Genomic DNA, 15,997 nt, shown 5'->3' on the forward strand with positions numbered 1-15,997 from the left:
TGCTATTCTAATCTCTACTGCCTCACAAGATTTTCAACAGTAAGAATTACCCCAAGATCCAGAATATAACCTCAATGAAAATGAGAGTAGTGGAACATAGACACTCATGGAAGCCTCTTAGACAAGAAAGAAGACAAAAGATGTAGTGAGTAAGATGCTTATTATCACATACATAAACAAACAATATTTGATTTATAGGGATTATTTTAATCATATTCCTTGTTATTGAATGTACAAACAACATCTGCTTATTTCATTTTTTCCTGCAGAAATCACTGTGACATCTCCTGAATTCCCAAAAATTTTCTTTGTCTTTAGAAAATATTGTAATATCTCTGACATTTCTTTTTCAGTGCCCTGCAAACATCACACACCAGACCAGGTATTCAGCTTTAAATTAGTTATATTCATACGCACAATCTGAATTCATGCCTAAGGCCAGGAAGGAACCGAGATCAGTATTGAGAAGTGAGACCTGAAACCTACACATTGATAGAACCTAACATTTACACTGGTATAAGGAACATATGAAGATTAGGATGGTAAATTTTGCAATAGTTTGCCACAAGTAGTTATATTCCATAAATTTCAATTTTGGAACAGCACACATGTACAACTTTAAGTTTCATTAGAGAATACATATGCTGTTTTTTTTTTAAGAAGCTGCCAAGGATTTTTCCCCAATAATACTCTCTGTAGTACCAAGTTTTCCAGTGCTCCTTGGCACAAGATTTACCCTCCTAATTTTTTCTGCATTGGTAGGAATCCTCACCCTTGCTTGAATGTGACTTTATTTTGAAAAAGCAGCGCAAAAATAGCATTACACAACACTGATATGCTCTTTCTTCTCTGTCTGTGGAGCAAGATAATTGTCTTTTTCTTTAAACAAATATCAGCCCTTAAAGCTCAGCTCAGGAGGTAAAAAAGCAAGCTTAATCCTTTCCTTCTCAAGAATACTTTGAGGTCTAGTTGAAGTCAGTCATACCTGTACAATGTATTCTGCTTTTAGCACAGGTGTGACTGACCTGTAATAATACTTACGTGTTGCAGCTGACCTGAATGGGGGACAGTCACAAGCATACATTTTCTGAAGAGCTCAGTGTGCACTGGAAAGAGGCTGCCTCTGTGTTATTTAATTATTATTATTATAGTAACACAGGGTTTTTCAATAACATTTCTTCAGAATGAAACTTTACATCTACAAGATCCCATAAATATCTCAGACATTCGGTTCAATTCTTAGCCCTTTTTTTGTTAAATCTGCCAGAGGAGAGTTCAGTTTCTCATCTGCCTGGAGAAGATATTAGTTTCCTACCTTTAACAAAGTTTTTTTTTTTTTAATCCATTGTTAGACAGGTTCACGCATTTTAGAAAGCCCCCTCCCAACAAAATACAACACTTTTTAAACTCATGCTGTAAATATAAGCACAGACACATAGTCCCAGAACAGTGTGATATGCATTTGAACCCAGGCTGCAAAGTTACTTTCCCTTCCTTCTCCTCTCTCCTGCTTCCTCAGCACTTTACATTTACTTCTGTATTGTTCCCCATGCTGCTGCTCACTGGTGTTAGGACAGAAAACAAGACCTGAGGTCAGTTCCTCAGTCTCCTTCAAGCTGAGTTTGTTTATGGTGCAGAACAGGGCCAGAAAGAAGGGCGGGGGCAATTGGACGGTGCAGGTGCACAATGCAGGCTTACATGGATATCAATCTAGAACATGAGAGCCTAGCCATCTGCTGTGGTAGGATATCCGCAATTAATAGAGCCTGTCACTATCATCTCTCCTATCTTCAAGCCTTTAATCTGTATAAAGGAGATCATATTGCTCTTTTGGCTCACGTTTCGCTAAAGTGAATCAATTACTGCTTGTAAATGATCCACGTAATCGAGCTTCACAGTAAGTTTCGAGCACCTAATGACTAATAAGCCTGCAAAGATCTCAAGTTCTGAGCAGCCTGCAATAAGACAGTGTAAGGACATGCACAGACCAGGGAGAATAAGTTTGAGAAGTTGTATATAAAATAAGCCAACATTCCTCTTAAGCAGGGAAAAAAACAGCATGATCGTGTCAGTAGTAATTCTGTCCATTATGTCTATAACAACACAAATGATTTAGGACTGAATGGACTATATGTTACTGGTCTGGTAAAAGTTATAAACGTTATAAACGATTTGAAAAGTTATAAACGATTTGAAGTTTTAAGGTAGAAGGTGGTAGAGAACTTGATTAATACATTCTGTAATCTACTCCTATTATACTCGTCTTCCACTTTTAAGGTTGATTTTTGGATTTCCCAATCTAACCCTAGTGTTTGGCCCAGTGTAGCAGGTACTCTTAAACAGTTGTTCTACTCAAAAAAAAAAACATTTAAAATAGAAACATTTTAACTTGAAATACTCATTCTCCATATTTAGAATCAAACAGTATGTTTTCTTTAGGAAGAAGAATAAATATTATTGATTATTGATATTATTGATTGTGTACCTGTTATGGAGAGATCTAAAGATCTATGCCATTATATCAGGTGAAGTGCAAGAAACAGATCATTTTTTGGTGTTCTAATCCACAAATTTCCTTACTAAATTTTAGCAGTAAGGAAAATTAATATTCGCAGACATGTACGTACCAGTGAAAGCCAAAGAACTTCAGAACTTCTATTTCTAGTAAATACTTGGGGGAACACACACACACCAGTTTAAAAACAACAACACAAACAAAAACTAGGCTTGTATTCTAATCTGATTTCACTTGCCTTTGGGACCACCAAGAAATTACTGTCCTGGAAAACCATATCTATAAAATAGTTTTACAATACGGACGCATAATGCATGCCTACCTTCTTGGTCTTTGAATCTTTCAGTGTTATAGGCTATAAGATGTTAGTACAGGACCTAGAGATTATACTTTCTACAAAAACACCCATTTAATGATTTAAATGATTTTTAAAATTTGCTAAGGTCCAATAAATGCATAGATTATGTTCATTCCATCATAAAGTGTGGATGACTTTTACAGTTCAGTCCTTCGGTTGCTAAATTCTTCATTCCAGTCAAGACAGCAAAAGAAACCCAAAGATGCTGAATGGTAAAATACTTGCTGAGTCAAAGAGAATTTTGTTAGAATCAAAGAGTGAGAAATTCTTATCAAGAATGCTGGGACTTAAGATACTGGGAGCTTTACTTGAGATTTACTCAGTTGTTGCTTCAGATTGAACCACTGTAGAATTTTGAAATTGGAGGTACAGCTAAGTGTAGGAGGAATATATGAGAAAAAGTTTAAATATGATCTATGTTGTGATGAAAACTGAGTAGGTTGAACCCTCAGGGACAGCTTATGTCTTGCACAAGTTCTCATAAATTTCAGCAACTTCCCAGCACATGTTGCATGAATGATAGAGCCTGAAATTTTTTGCTGTGCAGAGAAACTCTTTGTGCTCTGAGGTAAAAAGCTAAAAAGTTTAACAAGGCAGTTTTGATACTTAAGATACTTTTGGATGAAGAGAGGATTTGGAGAAAGACAAAGCAGAAGTTCAGCATGCTGCTATTTTAAGGGCTAGCATGTTTTTAAAGGCTGTAAGAATGGCTAGGGCATAGTGACATACCTGCCAAAGAAAGCAAAAGAAATCTTGTTTGTCATGTGGCATGAGTCAGGCAGGAACATTTCAGGATTCTAGCACACACATAATGAAAAGGCTTGGGGACCATTGTTCTTGTATTTAATAAGCAATCTCATCCAGTGTCACACATTGTTTGGTGGCCCAGTTGGACTGGGAGTCATGGAAGTTGCTAAGAAATACAGGGCTCAGGAAATTTGCTAGCTTAAAGTTACTTCTAAGAAGAAAAAACACAGCTACTATTACATCCAACTGACTCCTGACAGAAGTGAATCCAGTTCTGGAACACAAGTGTATCCAGAAGAATTGAAACTTGTGTCCATTAGTCATTTAGTAACTTACCGAGGGACATGCTAGTTTTTATCTGACCTCACTAAGGTTTCATTTACTCATTTTCAGTGCTAAATTGTAAAACCAGTGAAGGATGGAAAAACATCTGACTGATCACATTTGTTGAGACTTCAATATTTCCTCTAGGAAACAGTTTGAGAGTTCCTCTTTAGTGGGTATTTAAAAAATGTACTGAAGAGGGTATTTTGTAACTGAGATTTTAAGAGCTATTTTAAAGATATCTTTTCCTCTTCATTTTATATTACAGCTATTTGGGTCTGAAAGACACATACTACCACTAAAAGATGCATCTATAAAACAGTTTTAGATATGAGATGCAAGGTGTGTAGACTACCTACTTATTTCCTATTCTTTAAATCCAGATTAGCACATTAAAAATAAGATTTGAGTAGGAAAACTGACTACAGTTAGGAACCAAATAAAAAAGATCCAAATTTTACCAAGGTTCTTTCACAGAATCACAGAATTGAAGGGGTTGGAAGGGACCTCGAAAGATCATTGGGTCCAATCCCCCTGCCAAAGCAGGTTCCGTAGAGCAGGCTGCCCAGGTAGGTGTCCAGACAGGCCTTGAATATTTCCAGAGAAGGAGACTCCACAACCTCCCTGGGCAGCCTGTTCCAGTGCTCCATCACCCTCACCGTGAAGAAGTTCTTTCGCATGTTGGTGCAGAACTTCCTGTGCTCCATTTTGTGGCCATTACCCCTTGTCCAGTCCTCGCAAACCACTGAAAAGAGGTTGGCGTATCCCTCTGTGTAAACACCTCAGGTATTTATATACATTGATAAGATCCCCGCTCAGTCTTCTTTTCTCCATGCTGAACAGACCCAGGTCTCTCAGCCTTTCTTCACAGGGAAGATGCTTCAGGCCCCGCATCATCTTTGTGGCCCTTCACTGGACTCTTTCCAGGAGATCCCTGTCTGTTTTGTACTGGGGAGCCCAGAAATGGACACAATACTTCTTTAAGTAATATTAAAACAAACAAAACTAACAGGAATAACAAAATGAGCTGTTCAGATCTGAGTTTGTACTATCAGCCTGTAAAAATAAATGCCTATTATATTTGGCTGATGCCACTTTCCCAGGAGATAAACAAACAACCTACAAATGCATCTAAATTATGCACAGACACTTACTCTCCCATCCCTTGGCATGCTAAGTTAAAAAGTATTGCCTGGTGATTCTTGTAAGAGCATAGTTCCCTTCTGGATGGAGGGACAGAGGAATTGGGAATGATTAATCATGGGAAACTGGTTTAATCAACAGCATCGTGAGTAGCATTGTGTGACAGGCTTTGTCTGTGTCATTGCAAAAAATACAATTGTAGGAAAATTAAGGTTGGAGGGACTGGGGGAGGTTATTCTAATCCAGCTCAGACCATAATTATTATCAAAATCATATCAGGACAGTTATCTTGATAGTTCTCTTAATCAAATGGTCAAGATCAATGATCAAAGAATAAAAAATGACCCAATCTTACAGTCTCCTGTCCCATGAAAACTTCACATCTCTGGATTTTTGGTCACAGGTGTTAGTTAGCATCAAACACAAACATAGGTTAAACTTCTATCATGGAATGCTCTATATGCATAAACCTTGGAAGCCAAAGTGCTGATACTTCACATCACAATGCTGGTCCATCCACAGAATGACATTCTCTCTTCTCAACAATCCCCTCAATGTAGGAAAGATTATAGGCAATAATGCACGATTCCAATTTCAAGCTTGAGTTTTACAGGGCTGTTCAGTATCTGAAACTTCAAATGACTTCAACAGCAGACAATTTTAATAAAATTCCACCATTACATTTAATCCCCCTTTTAGGGGGGATTAACAGTGAATGAAGTGCATTTTGAGCAGGGGTCAGGGAACTAACCTGTCATGTTTTAAGCTTCAAATGGTATTTTAGAGCCATTTGTGGACATGTTAAAAAGAAAGGAGAAGCTTGCCAAAGACTGCCTTGTCATAGGACTTTGAGAAAATAGATGTGCTAGGACAACGTTTTAATGAATATACTATAAACAGCTTGAGATGCTTTAAATGTTGCTACCATGCTGTTTTAAATATGCCACTAGAATAACAAACACTCCAAAGAGTTTCTTCGTGGTATGGTGGAAGTCATTTGACTATCAATGTTTGGCAGCTGAAAGCGAAGAAGCCAGAGAATTCAAATTACAAGCTGAAGAAGTGGTAGAAAATGGATACTGCTATCATGTGACATAAAAACAATTTTTCTACTGAAAGCAAAAAATATCTGAGCTTTCATGTGGCAGATAAGTTGGCCTCATGATTTCCTGTTAAAAGATAGAGCATTATGAGGGAATGTGAACTCTTCTACTTGAGCCTCATCCTAGCATAGCTTGTGAAAAAAGCTTTAAGCTTTGCTGTGTTTGCAGGCTGCAAAGATGCCTTGATTAGCTGAGGAAAACAATTCTCTCAAAGCTTCTATCTTTGTGTCTTAGATATTTCCTCATTATGGCAAGCTGCTAAACAGTACTGATTTTTTTCTTCTGTGCTCACAGATGACTGTTCTCAGATAACATGGGTTATCAATTTTCAAAATGTAAGTTCTGTTCAAATGTCTGTTTAAATTCTGTTTTTATTTTCTTTGGAGAGTCAATTTCTTGATGTCTGTGTAACCTCATATAGAATATAGGATTACATTATTATCAGCGATAGCCTAGCCAATCTGCTAAACTAGGAATTCAGCCTAACATTGTTCAAAACTTGAATCTGAGGACTAGAACTTGGATGTTTCTGACTGGATCTGTGATTTGCAATTTAAATTGCAAATAGAAGCTGATGGGGGACAACCCCCCTGAGCCAGAGCTAGCAAGTCTAGCAGTCTAGCAAGATCCGTAGCCATGGTTTCCCTATAATGTGCTCTGTTGTTCACTCAGTAACAGACCTCAGAACATGCCAAGGACCAGAACTCTGTATGGGGATATGTCGCTATAACAGCATGAAGAACATCCAGCTAATACAGAGGGGAACCAATACAGCAGAGCTATAGCAATAGTTTGAGCAATGATGTGGTCAGATACCACACAATGTGGTAAATACGTAGCAACTCAAAAGACAGGAAAACAGCAATCATGATAAAAGTAGTCACATGTAAGTTGCTGTGGGGAGAAAAAAAAAAAAAAAACAAAAAAACAAACAGATTTTAAAGAGATACTATTCAATACCATAGAGGACTAAATGCATCCTACACAGGCATGACTCAAAACACAAAGCTGACAAGAAAACTAGCATACAAAGTTAAAAGCATCTTTCATGCAGTGCAGAATAATGGCTCATTTAAAAAATACTTGACCTTTACTGGTTTAAGTACAGACTAGAACACACAGCAAAGCAAGGTACAAAGATCTGCTAGACAGGGGACAGTCAATGGTTTACAGATGACAAGGTAATTGTATCGCACCAGGACCTGTATGACCATGGAGCATCTGGAGTAATTGAAGAAAGAATGACAGTGACCTTTGGAATGAAGTTTTCTAAATGCTGGAGTACAGACTGGCACTGGGGAAAAACAAAAAGACAGTGATCGTGTCTGAGATTCCCATGAACTAAACTAAATGCAAATTTAAAAAAAAAAAAAAAAAGGAAAGAAAAGAAAAAGAAAAAAATGTTGACAGTTTAAGTATAGACAGCCAAACTAGATTCCTTTTTACAGAGTAACGGTTCACCTGTTTCAAAGGGAATATAAAACACCTGGAATAAGGGAGGAAAACAACAGAGACAATGAAAAGTATGGAATGGTTTCTATATAGGGCTTTATTGTGTATGAAATAACTCTTCAATCTGGAAGAAATGGTAGATTTGGGGGTTCAGTCAAATAAGGGCTATAGAGAGGATGAATGGGATCAGCTATTGGCTGTTTCTTCTGACATAAAATGTGGGAAACCAGATGAAGCTAACAGGAGACTAGCAAATAAAAGGAGGTTATTCTTCACAAAGTATATCAAAACTGCAGAATTTCTTGCTGCTGTATATTGTTGATGCTAAAAGTACATGAGTTCAAGCACACACTTTGCAAGTCTACAGAGGAGTTGACCACAAAGCTTTTAAATGTGTAAAAACCTTATCTGGCTCAGGAAATTTCTCAGCTCTAATCAGCTAAAAGCAAGAGAGTGTGGGACAAGCATAGTCAAACTTGGCTTGTTCTTAGAGGCTTCCCTGCATAACTCCTTTTTGCTGGTGTCAGAGACAAAGCACTGGGCTAAAAGGACTTTTTGATCTAACTCAACACTAGAACATAATATGCATACCTAAATCCAGATCATGTTATTAGGCTCAAGTCAAATATGAGGTCAGATGACTTTGGAGTCTAATATAACCTTATGTTCTATTAAAATCTCTGAATAATTAGATTTTTAACCAAGAAAATCCCCTCTGTTCTACTGATCATAACTCTGAGTGAATAGTTTTATTATAAGTGCCAGCACGCCAGCACTTTCTGCCAGTGAAAACACTGGAAAAGCCATCATTATTCACAGACATTTCTAATATTAAATTAAAGTCCTACAGGGGCAATAGATCACATTGCAGAATGATAGCAAGTTGCCAGTGCCTAAACATGGCATATTTTACATGTTTTCCATTCAATATATGATGTGTAAGCTTAGTAAATATCTGTAACTGTAGCTGTGTGTAACATCTCAGAATCAATCCTTGCTGCTTTTTATTTCAGAATAAGAATGCTTGGACAAGATCATTCTGAACAGTAGCACAGTACAATGCACTAGCTTCTCTCTGGCCATGCAGAACAACATGCCAGGTATGTTAATTACTAAGTGACTTAGGGTTTAAGTATTGCTCTACAAGTGTCTAATACACCTATGGCAGCTGCTACAGGGCAGGAGAAAATTCTTGTGTTTCTCATAAAACGAGTGTTGTCTTTACACTTTCAGCACAGTTGACCAGACTCCCGACAAAAGGCCACAAAACCAGGGCTTTGTATCGCACTAGAGGTAATGGCTCAACTCTTAATGTATTAAAGGAGTTAAGGCTCTTAAGCTGTTCAGATCTGCTGAGCAGGGTTGTTTCACAACATGAGAGAACACAGTTTGGACTGCTTTTCAAAAAGACAAGGAACACTCTAATGTAAATTACACTAAAGACAGTATTGTTTGAATCATTGCTAAACTTTCCAAGTTTGTTGCTTCAGAGACAGAAAATTAAATAAGATGCCAAGTTATTTTCATGGCAGAGCTGACCTTGTATTTGTTACATATTACACAATTGGAAATGGTCATGTAGTTCAAAACAGCACTAAGAGCTAGAATTTTAAGAATATATAGAAAAAACATCTGCAAGATAGAAACAACTAGGAAGCTTCTCTAGAAAATGTTATCTACAGTATTGAAATTTAAGTTGCAATCACCTAACTTTTTCATGCCAGAGTCAGTTCTACAGGTCTCAGCTTTGAACTTGTACATTGTCTGCCCTGTTTACAGACTATGGCTACACCCTCCACATCTGCAGTATTAGGCAATGAAACAATAAATGGTTCTTCAGTGCCACCCTCTGTTGAAAATACATAACTACATGGACAGATCCCTTTACAAAAGAGTATACTGTAGGAAATAATATATACCTAGCCTGCATGCAGAACAACAGCTACCATCTGTTGCTGCACCACATGTACAGCAAAATACGGCATTTTTAAAATCAACTAAGATGCTCTGAGGACTTTAATTGCATTGCTGAATTTCAGAGACATGAATGCTACAGTAATACAACATTTACACGAAACCCCAAACAAGTTAGAAATTACCGTACATTTAGATAGAGAAAAATCAAGTAACTTTTGGTAGCAAGTCATCTAAGCAGTATTTGTCATCGGTAATTTATTACTCATAAAAGGAGGAGTGTGTAAACAATGCATTTGCATTTGATTTACTCAGTAGCAATTGTGGTGCTATATACGCTCAAATAGATGAGGATTTTGGATAGCAACATTTTACGTACATAGCAATTTAGTGACTGCTGATGTAAACACAGACCAAAGTCTTACCTTTGAGTATAGCGAAACCGTACTTTTACTGTTTGAGAGCTTGTACTCTGAATAATAGAAAATTAAAGAATATATATTCATAATACTGAGAAAAGATACTCTAAGTTTTTCTGAAATCTCTACATAATTGGTATGCATATTCCTGCTTGTACTTGGACATATATATAGACCTTCAATACCTCCTTAATTAGGGCCTCTACTCTCATGAGCCTAGTATGTCTGGTTGTACAAGGATAATATTTCAGTGTTTAATTTGATAGTTTCACAATCGTTGGCAACATATTCAGATTGTTCATGATAGTTCTGTTACAGCAAGAAAGGTACTAATATGTAAGCATGTGTGAATGCACGTACAGTGTGCCTCAATAACTACTCCTCTTATCACGAGCTCTACAGCAGTTTTCCTGAATACAATGCGCAGGAATTCTTTTCTCTGACCAGTTGTATTAAACCATTGTTATTTGCTACAGAGCTGGGTAGGAGTTGTCATTTTGTAATATTGTTATTAAAAGACCAGTTAACAACACAGCACAGAATGTAACAAACTCTCTATTTATAGTGCAAGGTACATATCTTTCATTACATTCTGGAGCTGATCCCAGGGTAGCTCTTCATTAAGGTATTTTGCCTGGTGATGAAGCACTGAGAGTGTTCTCATTTGTACTTGCTGCATCATGGACTGCTATTGCAAACACAGTTTGCAAGAGCTTAGAAATGTCTAAAAAGTGTCTTTTCCTGCATTACGCTTTCCTTTATAGTAATTACAGAGTGGAGACATGCTGCGCACCATGGGATCCCATTTATATAGAAGACCCTCCTGTAATCAGGAAAGCAACATGTAGATCAGCTTTGCACTGGCAAACCATATCAATTTACCCTAGCTTAAAGAATGGAGTAGCCCATAAGTTTCTGATCAAGGTATCGTGTGACTTCCCCACTGTCATTTATAACACCATTGGACTGCAGTAGTTGTAGGGCAACTGTATCTATCCTGCAAATGCTATCTTGTTGGCTGAAGAACTAAAGGGTTTAGACTAGGAACTTCCTTCAGAATCATCAGGCAAACAAGGTTGCTGGCATTTGGTTTCAAGCCTCTCAGCAGAAACATGATACTTGCTATTCTTTCACCAGCAATTGCTTTATAGCCAAACATCCGCTGGATCTTTCTGAAGACAACAGTTGGAAAGAATTTTAAAAGCATTTTTGGGACTGTTCTTCATGCAAGTTACTCATAATATGGATTTCCCATGCATCAGCTATTTTGTAAATTGTTACAGACATGCTCTTAATGCATGGAATGGTGGCAGTGCTTTGAGCGGAGGATGTTAACCCAAAGATTCAGCATCTCGGAGTGAAATTCTGATTCTCAGTATAAGTATGCAAAAGCTGGAAGTATCAATTATCATTTCAGTGTAGCAGCCCAAACACATTGGCTGTCTAAAAATGCTCAGTGGTGGTGCAAACTACAGACTATCCACCAGAGGGAAGCTCATGTGTATGAAGAAACAACGTGGACGAATGAAACACCTCCCTTGTACTTAAACCACAGCAAATTCAATTCAGAATGTTCCTTAGCAATAGCACAGACTTTCTCAATTTTGGAATGTTTTCAGAAATTAAATGCCAATCTAAAGGTAACACACTTAACAGAAAGTTTCTCATGTTCATGACTGCACTATTGCATTACATATGGAAAGCATATATAACATGCATGTACACAAAACTTTCATATTTAGACTTTTATCTCTTAAACACAGAAATGCAGCCTAACTTCACTACTGTTAATACAATTAGGCCAGTGTTTATGAGGGCAGAATTGGGCAGAACTCCAGCAGCATGTTTATACATTAAAAACTCCACCACACGTGGTCATGAGAATGACTGAGATACTGACTTGTTTAATCACTGTTTTGTTCAGCATGTTATTGAACATACTGTATTGCTAATGGAAGTACCCGTTAAATTTCCTATAAGGTTTGTGTCCTACTAGGGTAAAATCAACAAATAGCAGTCACTTTTAGAGATCATTCAAGACGTCCTAAAATGAGTCTGAACTTTTTGTAGTGATACAACAACCACATAGAGCACTTCAAAAACACAGTCCTTAGCTAACGTTATCTCCAATATCTGTATTATTAAATCTAAAAGCCTGTCTTCAGAATGTTACTCAGGCAATCTCAGAATTTCAACACCTGTCTGGGATCTGTTTGGAAAGAAAAATCCCAGACTGTTCCTGCAATGCTGAGATTCATCTGGTTTCTTGTTTAAATGAAAGATACAGCCTGAGGCAGAGACCATCTGGCAAGCAAGCTTCAGCTGAAGTGGGGGAAATATGTTTCTGAAAAACGTAAGGACAGGTGCTTCAGAAGTACAACCAGATCCACATGTCACTGGATTAGAACTATACTAATTCTGATTCCAAACTATTTTTATAGACAATTGTTTTTTGCCACCAAAAATAAAGTTTTGAAGAAGAAAATCTTACAGAGGTACTGAGCATCTCTCCTTGATTTTATTTATTTATTTATGTATTTATTTATTTATTTTAAAGTATCTGCAATGTAGTTCACTGGCAATAAGTAAATAAAAAGCCCTCCCAAAGTTACTTCTGGGCAAATAATGTGTACGAAGGTGATTTCAGTAGAAGAAGAGACATTGCCCACCACTTCCTTTTATTAGTGGATTTTCAGAAATTCCCTTTAGAATATACACAATTGATTTAGGTTTTCCCCTACCCAATTGGTACTAAATGCAGTAAAAAATAAAGGGAACTGGAATCATACGATGAAACCCAAATTAAAGTATCAATTACACAAAGAGCGTTTTGAAAAAAATATTCTTGACTTCAGTGGAGTTATTCTGGATTTGCAGTTGATCTCATTATACTCTTACGAGATCAAAAATGGCTAAGCCGATTTGGGGTTGGGAGTAGGTGTTGCAATCCTTTTCCCATTTTGGAAGATACTTCTTAACGTTATGCACTACATTTGCCAGGTTTGTAAAAAATCTACCTCAACATTTAATGAAATAATCTGTACCACGATTTAAAATTTAATAGATTGTGCTATGCATAATGCATAATCTGTGCTTATTTTACATAAAAATACTCTTCTAGTTTCACTTCTGTGACTCTTAACCATTTTTGTTGGTGCTGCTGTTTTGGTTCCTCCTTTAATTATTTGGAACCAGACATAAAATGTTCTGACACTAGAGTAAAACAGTACTTCCATAATCTTTGGCCAGACAAAGATTTATTTATTTATTTATTTTAAGAACTTTTGATTCACACAGGATTTGAATACTGCACTAACTACTGGGTTTCCTAGGAGATAAAGTCATAGCCCATTGCTGGCACAGTAGGACAACCTAATCATATATTTTCTGAGACACAGACCATTTCCTCCCAACATTACACCCAGACTATTCTGATGGTGGTTGTTTAGCTGAAGAACTGCATTTTCCCAGAGCATTGGGTGATATTGGTAGTAGGGTGATGGTTGAACCAGATAATCATGAAGGTCTTTTCCAACCTGAATGATTCTATGATTAGAATTATAACTCTATCCAACTTCATTGTACTGGTACAATCTCACTACAAGAGATGATTTCCTCTGTGCCAGCATATTTCTAAAGCATGATCAAGATCAACTGTCTTCTGCTGAATTAACAACAACAACAAAAAAAAAGATTACATGAAGGTAGAGAGTATAATAATGTTTCATGCTCTAGAACGCGATGTCATGTCAAACATTTAATGCACACTTCTGGTTTATCTGCCACCCTTCTATCTTTTTGTTTTAAAATACTTAAAATAGAATGTTGACATATTCACACAAACAAAAGTGAAGTAGCAAAAGGACAACTTTTTTCCTCCTCATAGCTGTTGGTTAGACCAGTAGCTTTAACCAAGTAGCAGGCTTCTTAAAAGAGGGAGACTTTTGAAAGATCACCTCCATGCTTTAAAATCTGCTGTGATGCATATATAATTAAGAGCAAAGTCAGGGACACTACTTTTATTTGTGCTCTGCATGCAAAAAATTCCTGTTTTCCTAAACAACAGGAAGAACACATGCGGTCAGACGTTTGTGAGCATTAGGATGTGAGGTCACATGCTAGACAAGTCTGCAGAATATCAATTAGGGAAGTTTCTCTCAAGTTGTTTGCTGACAGTTTCAGAGTCAAAACTTTCAGAGTGCAAAGCGCCAAGGATATTAGCACCTGAAAAGAACCAAAAAATTTCTGGAATGAGTGAAGCTGAGGAAGTCAGCACCGACTTGACATGGAACGCTGTGAAGTTTGTAGTCTGCGTGATACTGAGCTTGTCATTTATTATTGGGACCCCTGGAAATTGCGTTGTCATCTGGACTGTTTGTACAAAAATGAAGCAAGTATCTCCTTCAGTCCTGCTGATCTTGAACCTGGCCATTGCGGATATCCTCATACTGATCACTTTGCCAATCTGGATTTACTCCTTTGCTGACTCATGGGTTTTTGGAATCGTGTTCTGCAAAATACTGGTCTTCATGATTTACTGCAGCATGTATGCAAGTATATTTCTAATTACAGCACTGAGCTTGGAGAGACTAATGGCTGTGTTTTACCCTTTCACAATGCAAAGGTACAAAAAAAAAGAAAATATTTTTGTAATCATGTTCCTCATTTGGTTCCTGTCCATTGCTTTTGGCGTTACTATTATTCCATTCCAAGAGACAGATGAAATCAACGGCGGACTACAGTGTACATGTCGCAACTACTCTACTACTGGACAGAGAGTGTCATATCTTTTGTTGGAGACTCTTGCAGGTTTTGTAATTCCTTTTTTAATTATATGCACTTGCTATGTGTGTGTTGCAAAAAGAATAAGACAAATGAGTTATCGATCAAAGCAGCGATCAGAACGGCTCATTACCAGCATCGTGGTGGCATTCATTTTATGCTGGTTCCCACATCATCTCTTTAACATATTAGATATTATTTCAGTTCAGATAGAAGACTCTAATGGAATATATTTGACACTGGAAAAAATTATAGACAAAGGAGAGTACGTCTCCGGAGCACTTGTGTTTATCAGTAGCTGTATTAACCCTCTACTTTATGCTTTTGCTGCACGAAAATTCCAGAATCACCTGAGATTTACCAAGATATCAAAACTGTTTGAACAGTTGAGTCAGACTGTAACAGAGGAAGACAAGAAAAAGATTTCTCCTGTAACCAAGCAAGAAACTACTGTAGCAGGCACAGAGATTCTCTAACAATGAGCATAGACTTCGTGAGCAATGGATTTCTGGGGCATTCATTCAGTAGTCCTTTCACCTACTAGTCAGTTTGGTTTTCCAAGTAGTCCAGCGGATGCTAGAGACAATTCAGGTTGTGTGTGTTACAAAACAATTGGCAGTGACGACCTTGTTTGGTTCCTGACCTGGTATCCATGTCACCAAATCAGTTTCACCAGTGCTGAGAAGCAAGATGGCTAGAAGGAATACAACATTTTTATTTTCCATTACAATTATTTGTGATTTCTAGAAAAGACATTTATGTGGAAAACAAGATTTGGAAATTTAAAACTTAAAAAGTTTGTCTGGAAGAAGATTTGAAATGCTCAAAATATCCATAAATATAACCCAAAGTTCTAAATGAGCATGCTTAGATTCTTGATATGGGTAAGAATGGATTTTAAGAATATTTACAGCACATAAAAACTTTTGTGTAGATGGAAAACAAAACTATTTTTATTCAGGACTTTATTTAGATTTGAGAATAGCAAGGGTTGTTTACAAAAACTCATTTACTGAAATATCTTATGCTAATGGATCTGAAGTAAAATATGAAGTGTGACGTTCCCTTTCAGAAAAAAAGGTACAAGAATTCTGTGGTTTATGACAAATGGAGACCTCATGCTATATTTGATTTCAAATATATTGCATATGTTAGTGGCAACTACTGATATATCAAACATACATACTGTGAGTACCCTCAAAGAGTCTGATTTAGTTAAGCTCACAAGATGTCTATTAAG

The 15,997-nt window shown here is 37.0% G+C and overlaps 1 protein-coding gene across 1 annotated transcript; it reads left to right on the forward strand.

Moving 5' to 3' along the window:
• Positions 1 to 14,225: 14,225 nt before the first annotated feature.
• LOC311214332 (leukotriene B4 receptor 1-like) lies at positions 14,226 to 15,233 on the forward strand (the record flags this gene model as incomplete). The annotated part of the gene is made up of 1 exon (XM_084294844.1): positions 14,226 to 15,233. One exon carries the CDS (start codon positions 14,226 to 14,228, stop codon positions 15,231 to 15,233), a length of 1,008 nt encoding a protein of 335 aa, XP_084150970.1.
• Between the last annotated feature and the right edge of the window lie 764 nt (positions 15,234 to 15,997).

The sequence above is a fragment of the Netta rufina genome, assembly GCF_964035555.1.
Source record: "Netta rufina genome assembly, chromosome: 13".
In the NCBI taxonomy this organism is placed as follows: domain Eukaryota; kingdom Metazoa; phylum Chordata; class Aves; order Anseriformes; family Anatidae; genus Netta; species Netta rufina.